The sequence below is a fragment of the Etheostoma spectabile genome, chromosome 21 (assembly GCF_008692095.1).
Source record: "Etheostoma spectabile isolate EspeVRDwgs_2016 chromosome 21, UIUC_Espe_1.0, whole genome shotgun sequence".
Taxonomy (NCBI): Eukaryota; Metazoa; Chordata; class Actinopteri; order Perciformes; family Percidae; genus Etheostoma; species Etheostoma spectabile.
In genome coordinates this window covers 4,410,446-4,428,340 of record NC_045753.1, presented here as the reverse complement: position 1 = coordinate 4,428,340, position 17,895 = coordinate 4,410,446, and the positions used below count along the sequence as shown (strand labels likewise).

The 17,895-nt window shown below is 38.8% G+C and overlaps 2 protein-coding genes across 6 annotated transcripts; one reads left to right on the top strand and one right to left on the bottom strand.

The window, feature by feature from the left end:
• The first annotated feature begins 1,049 nt into the window (after positions 1 to 1,049).
• cabcoco1 (ciliary associated calcium binding coiled-coil 1) lies at positions 1,050 to 7,171 on the top strand. 2 transcript variants are annotated; one of them, XM_032502919.1, is made up of 6 exons: positions 1,050 to 1,220; positions 1,306 to 1,394; positions 3,507 to 3,676; positions 4,111 to 4,255; positions 6,549 to 6,621; positions 6,703 to 7,171. In XM_032502919.1, exons 1-6 carry the CDS (start codon positions 1,155 to 1,157, stop codon positions 6,829 to 6,831), a joined length of 672 nt encoding a protein of 223 aa, XP_032358810.1. In that variant the 5' UTR covers positions 1,050 to 1,154; the 3' UTR covers positions 6,832 to 7,171. The 2 variants fall into 2 exon arrangements, with proteins under 2 accessions (XP_032358810.1, XP_032358811.1); XM_032502920.1 differs by having other exon boundaries at positions 6,723 to 7,165.
• Positions 7,172 to 9,613: 2,442 nt separating this feature from the next.
• On the bottom strand, positions 9,614 to 16,347 carry LOC116671521 (zinc finger protein 182). Of its 4 annotated transcripts, none has more exons than XM_032502878.1 (3): positions 14,551 to 14,574; positions 14,112 to 14,438; positions 9,614 to 12,172 (listed from the first exon to the last, which is right to left on the bottom strand). In XM_032502878.1, exons 2-3 carry the CDS (start codon positions 14,353 to 14,355, stop codon positions 10,878 to 10,880), a joined length of 1,539 nt encoding a protein of 512 aa, XP_032358769.1. In that variant the 5' UTR covers positions 14,356 to 14,438; positions 14,551 to 14,574; the 3' UTR covers positions 9,614 to 10,877. The 4 variants fall into 4 exon arrangements, with proteins under 4 accessions (XP_032358769.1, XP_032358766.1, XP_032358768.1 ...); XM_032502875.1 differs by lacking the exon at positions 14,551 to 14,574 and adding an exon at positions 16,141 to 16,347 and having other exon boundaries at positions 9,615 to 12,172; XM_032502877.1 differs by lacking the exon at positions 14,551 to 14,574 and adding an exon at positions 16,040 to 16,310 and having other exon boundaries at positions 9,615 to 12,172.
• Between the last annotated feature and the right edge of the window lie 1,548 nt (positions 16,348 to 17,895).

The following is a 17,895-nucleotide window of genomic DNA, read 5'->3' as shown; positions in this document are numbered from 1 at the left end:
CCTACAGGGGGGGCATCTGGAGGAAACCCACGCAAACATGGGGAGAACATACAAACTCCACACAGAAAGGCCCGGAGCGATCTGGATTCAAGCCCAGAACCTTCTTCTTGTGAGGCCAGAGTGCTGCTTCATGTGTTCTATTCTGTCCAATATTTTCCTATATTTCTATAGGCCATTTTTATTTTTTCTGACAACCCGACCGACAGTCTGGGGTGGTGTACTGTCATTCTGAAGTGAAATGAGTCTGGTTAAACAGGAGGTTTTGTTTTAAGAGCAGCCTGAACAAGAGTTAAAACACATAATATAGGGGGTGACTTTGAATGATTACCCCTTCAAAATAAAAGCATTCTAATGTGTCAGTAACATTAATACATGTCCAAATTGCAGTTTTATTCAGGCCTATTTGAAAAGGGAAAAATATTGTCAAAAACATGATGTGTACTTGAATCCCACTCTGTACTCAGGATGCTTATTAAATTAATTAGTCAGCTCAGCAATCCCCTAGTAATAAATTACCGCCCCATAATATAGCAATATAATCACCAAACATGGTATAAAAGTTGTAAAACAGATGAATGTTAACCTCTCTAAAAGTTATATTTAATGAAAGATGCACACACAGGCTCCAGTGAAAACATGATGTCGATAAAAAAGGGGAGGGGGGAGGGGGGGAATACTGTGTCTATTAAATATTAGAGGGATTATCCATAGACCAGGCAATCTGATTGGTCATCTATGGACATTTAGCACGTGCTCAAATCCACATGTTACAGATCAGCCATGTGAGCACACCTGGCGCATAACTTCACTGAACTGCGCCATTTCTGCGTCACATTTACGGAGTTTAATTTTATTTAATTTAACAACTGATTCAAACATAGATTCATGTAAGTAATTCAGGATCCAATGTGCAACACAAAAGCTCTCCAATAGGCTCGGCCTGTATATAAAGTGATTCATCGGATTAAACGACTCATTTGTCACAATGTTAGCTATAGCTATATACCACGTGACCACGTGACCACCCCGCTAGGGAGATCAAAGAGTGTCGCAACTCTCTCCCTCTTTGAACCTAACAATGCACAACAGCGGTTTGTTGGCGCGTTGCCACGGCAACGACTATCGCGTCAACCAGTGTCTGTAAAAAAAACAACATGTCCGCGGGAGCAACACCTCGTGAAAAGAGAGAGCAACCAAAAGCAAAGGACAATAAGCTACAGGTAACAACTGAACAGTGTTGTATGCTCGCACGTGTGTGTGCGTTTATTTGACATAACTAGAGCATGTCTCTTTCCTTCTCGGAAGAAAGGGGAAAGTGTCTTTCTCCAGTGGGAAGTGATGCCAAACCAACAAATCCAAGAGCTGCTCAAGAAAACTATGGACGAACTTCAGACGTAAGTAGCGTCACTGCCCTCCTATATGATAACGTAATATAGCGTCGGTCGCAACGAGCTAGCTAGTTAACATTAGCCATAGACGTTAGCTAGTTATTGTTTGTTAAGAATGCGTTAAACGTTAGCCTACTGGCTAAAATTAAGCTAAATATGGGCTGTAAACCAGTGGTGTACTCTAAGGTATTGCAGTGGGTATATTGTACTGTTTATGGGCCAGAAGGGGGTGGGTGGGGGGGTCTGGGGTCACCAGGGAAATTTTGAGCCAAAGACTTAATTTCCTGCATTCTGGTACACTTTTATGAACCAATTTACTATAGAAATACCTTTTATTTAGCCTATGCAAAGATGAAAAAACAGTGACAATTCTAAATACAGTAGCTTGAGAAAGTTTACACACCCATGTTAAAGTTGATTAAAAAGAGGAATACAAAAATATATTTTGGGAATTGATCTTAATGCCTTAATTCAAAAAATTTAGGAAAATCCAACCTTTAAGGACACCAATTTTCTTTGGGATTGAGTAATGTATTGTAAATAAATAAATGTTCTTCCGTATAATACAGGGAGCATAAGTATACACATCTCCTATGTTAAATTCCCATAGAGGCAGGCAGATTTCTATTTTTAAAGGCCAGTTATTTCATGGATCAGGATACTATGCATCCTGATAAAATTCCCTTGGCCTTTGGAATTAAAATACCCCCCCACCCCATATCATCACATACCCTTCACCATACCTAGAGATAGGCATGGGGAACTTTCCATAAAATCATCTCTCAATGCAAATCAAACAAGCTATTAGTCTAACTGAAATAAAACCATGCCAATCTGGTGAAGGGTATGTGATGATGAAAAATCTACCTGCCTCTATAGGAATTTAACATAGGGGGTGTATACCTATGCCCCCTGTATTTTAAGGAAGAACAATTATTTATTTATGATACATTAGTCATTCACAAAGAAAATTGGTGTCCTTAAAAGGTTGGATTTACCTAAATGTTTTGAATGAAGGCATTAAGATCAATTTCCAAAAGATGTTTTTTTATATTCCTCTTTTTAATCAAGCATCTTTAGCATGGGTGTGTGAACTTTCACTGTATGTCACAACTATAATGGAAAGTATGTTGTTGCGTGTCATTGAGCATTTTTGAGTGGGTATATAGAAATCCCGGAGCTTTCTTAGTGTACGTATACCTGCGTATTACGTAGACTACACCCCTGCTGTAAATGCCATAAAATGGCTGCCTCGGTATGTGTCATCCAAAACTGGACAAAGTATTTAAAGACTGTTGGACATGATATCAGAATGAAATAAGGAAGTTATATTGGTGGAGAAATTCTAACAAGAAGTTATTTGGTTTTTTTTTAGACAGAAAACAAACAATAAGCCAATAAGAAACCATACATTCACCTAAATTAAAACCAAATATTTTTTGTTTTGGTCTAATTTGATAGAAAGTAAGGCTTATGTACCTTATTTATCTATTAATTACGGGATAATTTAGGCATTTGGCCATTTATTAGGGTATTATTCATTGTCTGTCTAAGAAAAACATTATTTCTAGTTATGGTCTAATTTCATACAAAGTATGACAAGTTATGGTTGTAGCGGTTTGTGGGAAAACAGCTGCAGTAATGCATTTCACATTCTTTTTTTATTTTAATTAGGTTTTTAAAGCATGTTTGTTGATACTGTGTCCCTGCTGTTTGTCCATCAACTGCATTATACTGTCAATATTATGTCCTTTTTGATTAATCATTAATAGTACTTACTGGACATTGTATTTCCCAACACAGGTTAAATGGTGTTTTCAAGGCTGAATGGAGAATTATGATTCTGAATTCCGAAATGTTGAAGCCTTTCGTTATTTATCATTTTGTTGGCCTAAATCAAATTGAGTATACAACTTGAATTAGTGTGTACGTTTTTATTGTGTAATGTAAACCCTAAATTCGTTCTCTAAAAACCACAAATTCACACCCCCCAAAAAAAACATACGGACATCATGGCCTTCTTATTCTCACTGGTAGCTATGGCCCAGATGTTTTAGCAGCATTTAAGTGACTGTTTTGAAATAGTATTTATCCAGATCTGCTCTCTGTTGTCTGTAGTGAAATCACTGCGATTCTGGGCTTGAGGAATCATCAGATCTGTATGAAGGAAGCTGCCCTGCTGGATTACTATGTCTATGGCTTCTGGTGGGCGAAAGAGGCCAACTTCACCCCCATAAAGATCTCCTTCACCATGGCTGTACTGCACATGCTGCTGGATAACATAAGAGGTGGGTAGCACATACAGAGAAAAGCATGACCTTATCTTCATTTGATATAGTGAAGGATTTTGGACACAGCTTTGTGGTTCCACCTGCACAATCTAAAGCAATCTACTACAAAAAAAAACCTGCCTTTTTAAAATTAGAATATTGGAAACCACAACTAATTACAGCCTCAAAAACCATAAGCCATTGTAAAATTGTTAAATGTCAGATACAGTTTCAACAAAGCATTATAAGTTTTGCTCAGATACGAGCTTTTGGGGCTCATCCATGCCGGAATATTAGATTTCAGCGGATTGTGCAGGTGTTACTTTTTAATATTTCAGTGAATTTAGATGAGAAATTATACATTTGAATTCACTTCATGTTGCTACAATGCAGAAAAGGTAGTTATACAGTAAGTGCTTGATATAACTACATATCCTATTATTAATTTACAGAGAAACAGATGGTTCTAGTGGAGAACTTGATGGAGTTTGCGAAGGCCTTAGGTGCTGCCTGCCAGTGGTCGACTTTAAAGGAAGACAGCCCGCCGCTTCTAGACAGAGAAGAAGCCACAGCACTCATAACTTACATCAGAACCAGGTCAGAGGATCCTTAAAATACTAAATTACTATATTTGACACAGAGCTGGAAAAATCTAGTTTTATCCTTAAATCTGTATTTACGGGTAAAACTAGATTTTTCAAACTCTGTGTCTGACTCATTCAGAGACATCTGAAAGGTTAAAAATGCTTACCCACTAGAAATCCAAGCCAGCATGTCTATGTGGGCCCTATTGCTCTACTGCGTGGATGGATGAAAAGTCATATTTGCATATTGTTAATATCTTTATATTAACAAACTTAATTAATGTTCTGGAGATATTTGGCTTATAAAAAATGGGATGCCATATTTACTTTAGTGACTATGGGTCAAAAGCATCGTACTTCCTCCATTGGAATCAATAGTCTCAGGCAGAGCTTGACAGTGCGAATGCTTCACTCGACTGCTACTGAGGGTGTGTGTTGGGGGGGGGGTCATTCTGGATGAACTGGTATTAACATGCTTCACAACATTTTAATATGCAAAGTATCTTGTAACTGCTGCTGTTAAATAAACAGTGGAGTGAAACTTAGGAATAAATTGAAGCTAAACAATAGAGGCATTATTATATAAGGATCTCAATAAATGAACAAGTATTTTAAAATAATGAGGATTTCAAAATATTGATTTAATATCTCAAAATAATGCAACACTTTCTCAAAAATATTAACCAAGTATCTCAAACTATTGACTTAGTATCTCAAATTAGAAAAAATTCTTAAAATATTGCCTTAGTATCGTAACATATGACTCAGTATCTCAAAATAATGTATGACTCAATGACTAGTATCTTAAAATATTGACTTAGTATCTCACAATATTAACTCACTATCTAACAATAATGAGTTTCTTAAAATAATGTCTTAGTATCTCATACTATTGAAAGTATCTGAAAATATTGCCTTAGTATCTCAAAATATTGATGAAGTATCTCAAAATAATGAGAAACTTTCAAATTTTGACTCATTCTCTCAAAATATTGACTTAGTAACTCAAAATATTGAAAAAGTATCATAAAATATTGACTTAATATCTCACAATATTGACTTAGGATCTTACAATATAGACTAAGTATCTAAAAATACCAACTCACCATGTGTTTGTTTGTGCATGACTGTTTTCTGCATGTATTATTTGTGGACGCTGTGGACGTCACTCTTTCTGTTACGTTCCTTTTGTGTGTGTGTGTGTGTCCCCCCCCCCCCCACGTCTTTCCTGTCAGTATGTTTTGGCCCTGGGACACGTTTATGTTCCAGTGTTTTGCTTTTGGTTTGTTTGTCATTTTTAAAATACTTATTTTTGTAACAATCAAGTGTCAAAAACTGAGGAGGACACATTGTTGGATGCTGTCCTTTATGCTGTCCTTTAGTCTTTCTTCAATGCCTAACAAGTCTTTGTCTCCCTGACCCAGTCTTTCTGCGTGAGCAGCACTGGTTGAAGCCTGAAAATATTATAAACAAATTAATAACTGGTCGGACTGTTGAGCTCTGTTTCAGACCTGTTCCCTACGCTTTTTCAGACGCAATTGCTTGTTTGCTAATAAGGGTCGGGTCTCTAACAATAACACACTGACAACATTGTATTCAGAATATAAAATATTTTTTATTGCACTTTTTAATGTGTGATTTTGTAAAGGTGTTCACGAGATACCAACCTTTTGTGAACTTTGGCAGCCATCTTCTCTCGTTGTCATGGAGACAAACTGTGTGTGTGTGTGGTGTGTGTGTGGTGTGTGTGTGTGTGTGTGTGTGTGTGTGTGTGTGTGTGTGTGTGGTGTGTGTGTGTGTGTGTGTGTGTGTGTGTGTGTGTGTGTGTGTGGAGAGCAGGGAAAGGAATGCAGCTGAATGAATACGCTGTGTGTTTTAAATAGCGTTTAAAACTTATTTTTTAGATAAAACGCAATATATGCTGGTCGGTGTTGATTGTTTGAAATTAGTCTGTGTGGGAAACACTGAAAATAATTTACATATTTATTAACTATAAAAACAGTCGTAAGTTGCAGCCTTAGGCCATTTTTCATGTAGAGTAAAAGCACTTTGTTACTTTTAACCACTGCAAACCCACTGTTTAGCCACCTTTTTATGTATTTATGAACAGAATTTACCATGCATTTGGGATGACACCATCACATTTATTTGCTGGGGAAAAATCTTGACATTATAGCAAGAATATTGTGGTTTTGTTTCATTTAAGATAGATGCTGTATGTATAATAGCTCTTTGCTCTTAAAGGATATATGGTGTCTGAATAATTCAAGTGACACAGCTGACCCTGCGTATTCTGTTGGCTGCAGTCTGTTTCAGAAATACAGACTCTATGAGCTTCTGTTCACCACATCCAGAGAGGAGCTACTGACCGGCATGGAGGTGGGTGTGTGTGTGTGTGTGTGTGGGGGGGGGGGGGGGGGGGGTTGTGTGTAAGGTTGTGTGTGGGTGTGAGAATAATAGTCAAACATGCTGTTTTCCAGAGGACCATTGAGGTGTCCAGCGGTCTCACTCCCCTGGAGGAAGGGGTTTCCACTCACCCCTCCTTCCACTAAAGGGCTCTGCCTGTTATCCAGAGAAACAAACAGGTGATGAAGGATGGAGGGATAGCATCAGTGGGAGCTGGGACTTGGGATTCCTTTGTCGTCCACAGTAGGGTGGTGTCTGTCTGTTAAGTCAGACGGTACATAAGCAGTCCACCTGTCATCTTTGTCCTTACTTTTGCTTTGTTACTTCCACACAGTGTTGTTAGATGGATAAATGAAATGATCATTTATTATGAAATAAGCTAAGTTTTTAGCTCCAGTAGAAAAATTAATCTCCGTTTAAACTAACACACCCAGACTCGGGGAAGGGGGGGAGAGAGATGAAAATTAATTAAATAAATAAGCCCTCATGGTTGTACATTTCCTGTGAAAATCAATAAAAACATACTAAAAAAGAGCGATAGAGAGAATTTCAGATGTGATTTACAATCTGTAAATAATGTATAATCTTATATTCCAATCTTATATGGAATATAAAATTGATACTACTATATTATTACTATTGCATTTCATATACAGTAGTGTTGCCAAAGTGTACAGGCATGTCAATAGTGTGTTGTCAATTCTGCAATAAGGTTTTAGCTTAATCTTAAATTGGGAAAAATAGAAAAGATATGGTATAATCTCTAAAATAGCCTCACTCAGTCATCGTAAATCAAGTAATTATTAATATTGAACACATTACACCTGTTGTGTACTTTTTCCTTATTGTCCCTAGTGATTAACGGTTTTCTCTGGGTGCTTTCAGCCTTCCATTCAGCAGGATGTTTCTGTTGGAGCCTGTCCCAGATTGCCGTGCTGTTCCAGTTAGCATCCTTTCTCTCTCTCACTTAGTATCTGTGGTAATAATAATCACTACATGTTTTATTTAGAACGCTTTTATCGAGGCAAAAATCTCAAACCGCTACGAGGTCGGACGGTTTAGACGTAAAAAGCTCTCTGTCTGTGTGAGTGGGAAGACTACTTGAGTTTCCCCGGGTTCTAACTCGGCATGTGGGAGGGTTTGGAGCACTTCTATTTGGAAATATACAGCAACACATATGTTGTGATATTTTATATACTATGTATATATATGTCTCTATATATAAATTGTACATGTCATTTATACATTTATATTTATATACATATACATGCAGGACGTCTTTCGCTGTACATTTTGTTGGTAAATGTGAGATGTTCGAGTCACACACGTCTCGTCTTCATATCAGAAACAAGGAAATGAATTTGACCCATTCTCACTCCTGATTGGTCAGTGGATGCACGTGGGACTGCTGGGATTGTTGCGAGTAATGAAAATGCGATAGGGGGCCCCAGCTGTCAATCATTGTCTTCCAGTGATGCGGGCCCCTGATTGGTCCGGGCCTGTAAGCAACGGCGTACCCTGCTTACCGATAGTTACGCGTCTGAATCGCTCAATTCTCATTGGCTACCAGCCAACGTGGCAAGTAGATTGACAGTGTTACCCGCCAATGGCAAAATTTACCAGCATTTTGCAGGTGGGCAGGTGTTAATTTCTTGCCCTGGATAGGCATGGTTAATCAATCAATCAGTCAATAATTGATCATTAAGAATTTTGTCGATGCAGTTCATTTGTTATTGATTAAACTAATGCAGGTTGCGTTGCATAGAGTCTGAATTTCACTGTGTGGCAGCAATTAAATATTTGACCTCCCGGGGGCTATATTTGACGCCATACTCCGTTACCTGCCAGTTTCAGCATTGATTTTAAAAGTAATCATGAAGAGGTCACGGCGAAGTGTTGCGTGGATTTAAAAAACAACTTAGTTCACTGCAAACACTGCCGTGTATAAGTACAACACGGCCACGACTCAAATGATGTCCCACACACAAAGTGCATGGACCCAGCACATACATCCGCATATATTGTGGCAGAGAATCAATTCTGTCAATTGATATCAGTTCTAAGCAAAAAAATCATTAATCATATTTTTCCCCAAATCGTGGAGGCCTAGGGACTGTTGGGTATTTATGGAATGGACCACCGGAGGAAAACGGGAGGGTCATGTCTTTGTATTCTTTGTTGAGGGGAGGTCATGTCTTTGTATTCTTTGTTGAGGGGAGGGTCATGTCTTTGTATTCTTTGAGGGGAGGGCCATGCAATTTTCTTAGTCTACAGGTAGAGTCATCCAACTTTTGTATTCATGAAAACAGTAGCGTTTCAAAGTGGCTTGTTGGAGCATATGTTCCATGTAGCTTTATGTAGTAAGGGAAAAAAAAAGGGGACGTATTTTGCCCGGGCCCCCCCCATCGCTGCGATGGGTCCCCCCCTTTTTAGTCACCCAGGACCGTCTATTAAAAAATGAAAAAAAGCAAAACCAGACCAACAGTCACTTGTTAATTTGTATCCCCAGTGTGCTTTTAGTGGTCTCAATTTTTTTTTTAATTTTTTTTACAGTGTGTTGGGGGGACGGGCTCCCAGCAGATAGTGGGAAATTTTTTTTTTTTACAGGTGTCCGGGGAAGGCCTAGGGATAGTGGGAATTTTGCTGTATTTGAAATAAATTTCTCCAAAACCCCTTTTCCTCGGTTAGAGCCCCTTTAAAGATCGGTGCGCCGTTACACACTTTCAAAATGTATTTTATCTTTATTTTTTTTGCCAAAAGGGTGACAATGAAAGCTAAACCGGTTTAGCCTGGTACAAAACCGGACCGGCAAAACCGGCCCAAATCTTGTAAAAACAGTAGCTTTCCACAGGATTCACTGAACAAACGCTGAGACAGAAGCTTGGTTTTACACTGTAATTTTGACATTTTATGTAGATACACATATTTCGTACAAATTAAAGTGTACATTTTTTTACCTTATAATAAATACAAAGAATACATGGGAATACAATTACTGACCTACACAAATACATGCTTGTACAGAAAGGTTATCTCAAGGCTGAACACAGTGCTGCTACAATGGTTTCTCTTAGCAACCAAATTCAGGGCCATGATTTTATGTGAGGTCACAATTCCCACCCTATGATTCAGAAGTTCATTTCAGTCCCTCCACTGTCAGCTGCTTCTTATTTATAGCAATCCCGGTGGTGGTTGTGTAACCCCAGTGAGCCTCGCTGAACACACTGGGGTTACCAGAAAATATAAAGACAATATAAAGTAAAGAAAGAACGTGACAGAGGAAAAGTCTTCACAAGTAAAAGTACCCATAATCTCAAATAGTGCTGTTTTGGTTAGAAATATAATGCCAATACGATACAAAGTTTCTCCTTTTCATTTAATGAAAGAAGCCAACGTTTTCAAATACTGAATGATGTCTAAACACAGGTAGCAGGAGAAGAACTTAAATAAAGTACTTCCTAAAATGAAACATTGAACATTAATTATTGACCATGGACCTTGGAGCATGTGCAGCTCCCAACAAAGATAGGATGAAAGTGAGATGTCTCACTCTGCAGCTTCCTAAACACACAGGGTGAAAACAGGATCTGCAGCCATGTGCAGTACAACAAAAATATGGTGTTTTTTTTTTTTAATTAAACCATGTAAACCTATTCTGGTACAACTTCAAAATACAATAATAAAATGGGCGCTTTAATGGTTGTGTTCACTGTGAAATCTACACATGCCTCGTCAGGAAACAGGAGAACATGGCCAGGACTGTACTATTGGACCTTGTGATGAGTTTTTGCTAAGTGGCCAATTTTTGATTATAATCAGGAATGTATATTCAAAGTAAACAAGACGATGTGTCCAACGGAACATTCAATTCCAGCTTTCATAGTGCGTTTCATTTGTATCCAAAGGTCGGAATTCCCGAGGTCAAAGTCGGAAACACACCTCCTGAACTTGGAATCCCGAGTTGGGAAGTCGGACAAACCTCGCAGTACCCCCCAAACTCAAAATCCAACAAGGTTGTGCATTGACCGCAGTTAAAGCTGTAAAATGAAAGTATTAGCACTTCTGTCTCCATAAATCAGTTGTACACACAGTCCTTTTTGTTTTGTATGCACAAAAATGTGTGCAATGCATTGCTATCAACTGGTGTTGCTAACTTAGCTAGAGCTAACCCCAGACCCAGTATTGAGGTTTGATACCCAGCCTTAGAAAAAAACTGAAAACCCCTTAAACTACCTGTGGCTCTGCATTTGACAGTCGAAAGATGACCTCTGACTACAGCTCCAGCTGGGCTCTTGGCCCTGATACAGTTTATCTCTAGCATGTTTCCTCATGTGAACCACCAGGTTGCCTTTCTGCGCAAAAGATTTGGGACATTCTGGGCACTGATACGGTCTCTCTCCTGTGTGTATCCTGGTATGATTGACCAGGTCCGACTTCTGACAGAAGTTCCTCCCGCATAAGTGGCACTGATAGGCTTTGTCTTCAGTGTGGGTCCGTACGTGTCTTAATAGAGTCTTAGTCGAGGAGAAACACTTGGTGCAACAAGGACACTTGTGGGGTTTCTGTGTTGTTCCTGCTTCAAACGGAACATTGAGCTCTGCGGATTTTCTCGAAGGTCTACTCTGTAGGATATTGTTTATGTTGCGATGTTTAGGCTCTGTCTTACCGTCGCCCTGTTCACTCGGGCTCACTGAAAGGAGCAACTGATCATACATGGCACCGTCTGACACGCCGACATCAGTTCCAGCTGGCTCGGCTTTAATGGGATCAACTGTTGCTGCAGCTGAGGAGTCTTTATCTATATCGGCAACAGTCTGGATTTGGTAAAGACTCAGGGGCTGCAGAGACTCCTGATCAAACTCACTTTTATCATAGGGAGTGACAGTACAAGGGAATATGTTAATGCCAGAATCTTCCTGTCTGCAGGCCAGCTCTTCCATCCCACTGGCATGTGTCACTGACCTGAGGTCAGTTTCTGCCTCCACCTTTTGAATGAAACCCAGATATGGTTTCTCCTCGATGTGTTTTTGTCTGTGAATAAGCAGACTATGCCTCTCGCCAAAGCTTTTCTCACAGTGGTGGCACGTGTATGGTTTGGCCCCATTGTGCGTTCTGGAGTGAATGATGAATTTAGACATGTGGCAGAAGTAGAGATCACAGAACTGGCACTGGTAAAGTGACAAATTGTCCTCTGGATGATTTTTGATGTGTTGTACCGTTGTCTTTTCAGAAGAAAAAACACTCACGCAAACGGGACGTTTTTCCATTTTGACGATATCCAGAGGCATGTTGACGTCACACTCCTGCTTCACGTCGTCGTCTCCGATGTCAATCAGTATCCCCTGACCACTTTGATCATTTTCACTGGCGGGAGACGGGTCCGGATGAGTGCTGTCCATGTTGGGACAATCTTCTGTCGGCTCTGACGCGGTGGTTTCTGGTTCGGCCCAGCACACGCTGGCAGCACGCTGCTGCTGCTGACCAGACGACAACTTCACCCCCGAGGCACACATTTGGAAAGAGTCTGAAGCAAAGGAGACAACAACGTTTATTTCTCTGCTGCTTTTGACCATTCTTTTTATTTTCATTCATCTTCCGCTCATAAGTACCTCGACTTTATGGAACTGCAATACTATATCAGTGGAATACACTTTCTTTCTTTAATCTGATTCCTCAGGACAATACTTTTTCATGCTTTTACAAATGTTTGTCCAATTCTAACATCTTACAAACCCCCAAGTCAGGGCTGGGCAATATATTAATATCGACATTCATATATGAGACTAGATATCGTAACATCATGATATGAAACAAGTGATGTCTTTTTTTCTGGTTTTAAAGGCTGCATTACAGTAAAGTTCTGTCCTTTTTAGTGCTGTCAAACGATTAAAATATTTCATCGTGATTAATCACGTTAATGTCATAGTCAACTCGCAATTAATCTCACATTTTTATTTATTCTAAATGTCCATTGATTTCTCTTTGTCCCATTATTCTTATTAACATGGAAAAGTGGATCGGTTCGCTTTTTGCAAATGTTTTTTTATTGAAAACAACATTGGCATATAGCCTGCTGTAGTGTTAAAGACCCCCCCCCCGGATATGTAGTGTTCAATTTTACTTGGAGCAAATAATCTCTCACACTGATACTAATAATAATACTGACCATCAATAAAATGGGTAAAAAACATAGTTTAGTTTCCAGTCTCGCTAGATCCGGTGGGTGTTGTAGTTTTTTTAAATGTTACTAGTTGTTGCAACAGCATGTGAAAAAAACTACAATTTTTGCTAGGCCAGAAAGAACGTTAATCTCACAATAAAACAATTGATGCCGTTAAAATGGGTTTGCGTTAACGCCGTTAGTAACACATTTAACTGACAGCACTAGTAATTTTCTGAACTTACCAGACTGTTGTAACTGTTCTATTATTTTCCTTTACCCACTTAGTCACTGTATCCATATTACTGCTGATTTATCTAAAATCTCACTGTGTACATTTTTTGTAAAAGCACCACAAGTCAACCTGACAATATTCCGGCAATATCTGCATCAATGTATTTGGTCCAAAATATTGTGATATTCGATTTTCTCCAATAATAATAATTTAAAAAAAAATCATGTTTGAGAATATTTGACTTAAAGTTGGACTACATAATATTTAACTGGCTCTTTGCACAAAATACTCACCATTTATAAGCACAGTCTTGATAGTGGTGCTGGTCAATGCCAGTCACTCCTTTTACCACTACAGATAGTAGTCAGCCTGGCTCTGTCTATTTGCTGGGAACAGTCCACATTGGGTAAAGATGCACTTACTTCAGGTATTACTGCCAGCTGCATAGTGTGACTCTATCACACCTAACTTTTTTTATTTTGTTTAGTGTGTCAGGTTCAGTAACACTGGGTATACAATTGATGGGTAACTTCTCCGAGGTAATTTGAGTCAAACATTCCAGAAATGAAGAAAAGAAAAAAAAGTAAGAAATATTTTAAAATGATTATTTACTCACAGAAGAGCCATGTTTTATTGACAGCATCTGTAACACATCTATTAATTCTGCCCAAGAGACACTTGACTTACTGATATTGCATGCAATTTACGCTTTTATTATGTACCAATTTAACCTAGTAAAGTTATTTAATTTACTGCTAGTGAGCTCCACAAACATTAATATTACAGTGTTCCTTTAATAAAGACAATTTGTAAAGTCTGTAAAGTTTTGTGTTTGTGCTAGAACATGTTTACATGCTTTAATGTATGAAAACACACTTTTTCTTTCTCATACTGTCCATGGCTGCTGCATCTGTATTCACCCTCTGTATGAGATGCTCTGTAGAAGCGCAAGATGACATATTATTTGGCTACATGCTAACACCATTAAATTAAAAACTACATTAAAGTAAATATTTGTGGACAGTTTTGAAAATGTGTCTTGCTAACTGCTATCATGGATAAACCGACCTTCACTATGTGACTTGGCATCATCCAGCAGTCTGCGGTGGCTGTCCACTACCCACTTGGAACAGGACATTTCCTTTTCATATTCTATAATGGTTCTTTCTACAAGCTCGAAGATCTCCTCGGCAGCTGCAGACAAACGCTCACTGACGAGTGCTCTCAGCAGCTCCATCTTTACTGCCTTCACCATGCTGAGGCGTTCTCCGCCGCCACAGTCGAGAGGCGTTAATGTTTGGGAAGTAGACATGAGCCTTCAAGCCCCCTGGTCACTCCTTATCGCTCCACGTGAACTTTTCTGTGTCCTCAGATCCCACCTTGCTCTGGTCATGACTGCAAACACAGGCAGACAAACAGAAAGCCGATCAGTAACGGTTTGGATAATCAAATCGCAAAAGGTTCAATATTTGACCAATTCTTAGACCAAAACTTAATCCGTGCACACCCTGGGCTTCACGGAGGGCCTACAGGTCTTATTTGACTTTACTTTATCCCTTTTATTTTATTGTATTTTACAAATTTTATATTTAGCTGTATTTTAGTCTTTCAATGTTTTCATGCTTTTGTCTTTTTGTATGATTGTCTCTTGGATATTATTGTCTTTGCACTTGTTAAAGCCCATTTTTAGCAGTAGAAGTATTTTCCAATGGTCAGTGATTCAGGACACTGGAATCTGCAAACAGGATTGTATTAACAAGAAAACTTTGGATTCTCAGATTCTCATGTTTTTGCACTGGAATGCAACTTTCAAACAGCATTTTCACACTTTTGAAAAAAATAAATAGTTAACACAAATGGTTTTGGATTGTGTTGGCAAATGTATTTGGGTGGAAATTATTTATTTATTAAGGGAACACTTTTTGTGGAGCTCACTAGCAGTTAAAGGAAAAAAGGAATTGACACAAATGTATAACACCTATTAATAGCTAACACTAGCTAAGGACTTAAGCGGTATGAATGTTGATGGTAATTGCTGATGTTTGGATATGCCAAATTGCAGTGGTGGGCTGTCAGGGCCATCAGGGCCTTCTCTGCTGGCCCTGTCAAAATCAAAAATATATTTTTTTTACAATTAAATTAATGTGTGTCGAAAAATCAATTACTTTTTTCAGTACGTTACAATTATATTTCCAGAAAGAATATGGTAACTGGATTTTCCATGTCCTTTAAACGCATCACAGCTCCGTGGAACAGCACTAGGAGCATTGCTAGCCCTTCATTGAAGCTGCCATTTCCCATTTGATTATAACTTTGAGTGACGTCAAATTTTGATGTGTAGTGACAGAACGCCCTGTGGGCCCTGCATTGTGTCGGCGTCATTAATGACAAATAAAGATATTATTTTCTATACTTTGGTTGCTATTCAGCCTCATCGTACATGCACCGTATGGTTCGTAATTTAACGTTTTACACGTTAAATTGATGTGCCTTATTCCACGTTAAGTATGCTGTTTACCGTATGTATGATGCTTAGCCAGAGTGCCACTAGACATGTAACGTTATGCTCTATTATGTGGGTAACGTTACAGTGTGCGTTCAGTGGCAACCAATGAAAGTGCTACAACAGTTTAATGAAGTTTGGCTTAATTGACGTTAGCCGTTCAAACATGCTATAACTTAAGCTAGCTGACGTTACGCTACGTATTTCTGATATGAATTAACTTGACTTTTACTCAACGGTTACCCCAAATGGCCAATAGTTGGCTATCGAGCTGTCGCCATCTTCTGTCAACCAGAATATCAGGTAGCTAATATTGTGGTGCTTACCCTGCTGACAGGAAAGCTATCCCCCTGAGCTGCCAGTTAATACCATGGTTGTATAACGTTAGGTAGCCTACATACAAACAAACTGCTAACTGGAGGTCACCATGTATGTATTAAGAGAACGAGGACATAAGCTGCTGCTGCGGCTTCTAGCTAGCGACAGGACTCACATCAGGTAGTGACGTTCTCTTAATATATCCATGGAAGTGACAGCAAGCATTAAAAGCTCCACGGCTAGCTAGCATACACTGTAACAAATATGCTAACTTGCCAGCTCTACGTTGTGCATTGTCCGGGTTTACGTTGAGATGTCATAATCATGGATGTGTAATAATAACCCCCTTGGTCACAAACATAGACAGTAAAGGTCACATTGCTAAAAACATAGCGTAACGTAGCGTAGTCAATTAGCTTGTAGATAGTGCAAGTTCTTCTTCTTTGGTTGTCATGCATTGTACCAATACCATTACCGCCATCTACTGTTCAATGTTAGCATACTTTTCCCTAATCCTCATCAGCAAGTATGGAGCTAGATTTGTTTCTTTATTACATGCGAGAAAATAAATAATGTGAGAGAAAGATAATAACATTTGAGACTAAAAAAAGTTTAAATATAAATTTGAAATTTTTAAAATTATTTCTGAAAAGAAATATACAGTATATCTGTCAAATATATATTTTTTGCTATCAGTGTGAAAAACATTTCTCAAAAAAAGTGTTTCTCTCAAAACGTTTTTCTTCTCGCTCTCAAAACCTAAGTCTTTTCTCTCGATGCAATTTTTTGCTCAGGATTTTTCTCTCAATGTGAAAATAGTGTCATGGGCGGGGCCAAGTTCCTATTGGCTAGTGGGGTGAGCACCGTCTTGTCTTGGGAGTCCATCTGAATCAATACACCACTGTCACCGCCATAGATAGATAGCTAGCAGCCAGCCACTCAAACATTTCTTTTCTCTCAGATCCTTTATTTCCTCGCATGTAACAAAGAAACAAATCTAGCTCCATAGCAAGTAGTCTACTGTACACAACCCCCGAGTTGTCCTCGGATCTAATTTGACCAGTTTCTATATCAGAAATTTGGTTTATTTAATTTATAGCATTTGAGAAAAACTGTAAATGGTTTCAAAACTGTATCCTAACTAAACTTTGACAAAGCTCTTCCTTTGATCTTAATTTTTAGTATTCACAAAGTATTCACAATGTCTTTTTAACTAAAAAATTAGGTACAAGCCACATACATGAGGTTATTGACCATGCATTTAAAAATACAATTGTAAAACTAGTGTTGTAAGTGGTGTACTGTATATAGCCTGCTGGTGGGAGTGGGAGATAGCATTAAAATGAGAAAAGCATTAGGGGTGGCAGTGGCTCAGTCCATAGGGAGTTGGGTTGGGAACCGGAGGGTTACTGGTTCAAGTCCCTGTACGGACCAAAGTATGGTGGTGGAATGGTAGCTGGAGAGGTGCCAGTTCACCTCCTGGGCCCTGCCAAGGTGCTCTTGAGCAAGGCACCGAACCCCCAACTGCTCGGGGCAGCCCCCTCACTCTGACATCTCTCCATTAGTGCATGTGTAGGTCCTGAGCATGTGTGTGTAATTCAGCCCTGTGTGTAATAACAACAGAGTGAAAAGTGTAGTATGTAGTGTAGTATTAATAAAGTATATTAAAAAAAAAAAAATTTTAAAACGTCCTGGTACTGCCTTAAGACTTAACGTGGGCCAAAAGCATCGGAAAAATAACAATAAGGGTTCATCTTCAGCTCTTAATGCATCCATGATCTTCATCATGTGCACTGTTGACGCAAAAACAACACCAGGGTTAAATACCAATTCAAGGTACGCCATCTTTACTTCACTTAAATATTTCCATTTTATGCTACTCTGTACTCTATACTAGACTGGCCTACATCTCAGATCAATAAACATTGATCTTTTTACTGCACTACATTTATCTGACAACCATGTGAAAACCATGTATCACCAGATGTGTTGATTTTGAATATTTGTGTTGAACTGACGAAGTGTTCCTTT

Coding starts and splice junctions, on each gene's coding strand:
- LOC116671521 (XM_032502875.1), bottom strand. CDS start 14,355: ATGTCTACTTCCCAAACATTAACGCCTCTCGACTGTGGCGGCGGAGAA. Junction 12,173..14,111: donor TGCCAAGTCACATAGTGAAG/GTCGGTTTATCC, acceptor CCTTTGCTTCAG/ACTCTTTCCAAATGTGTGCC.
- cabcoco1 (XM_032502919.1), top strand. CDS start 1,155: ATGTCCGCGGGAGCAACACCTCGTGAAAAGAGAGAGCAACCAAAAGCA. Junction 1,395..3,506: donor ACTATGGACGAACTTCAGAC/GTAAGTAGCGTC, acceptor TGTTGTCTGTAG/TGAAATCACTGCGATTCTGG. Junction 4,256..6,548: donor ATAACTTACATCAGAACCAG/GTCAGAGGATCC, acceptor TGTTGGCTGCAG/TCTGTTTCAGAAATACAGAC.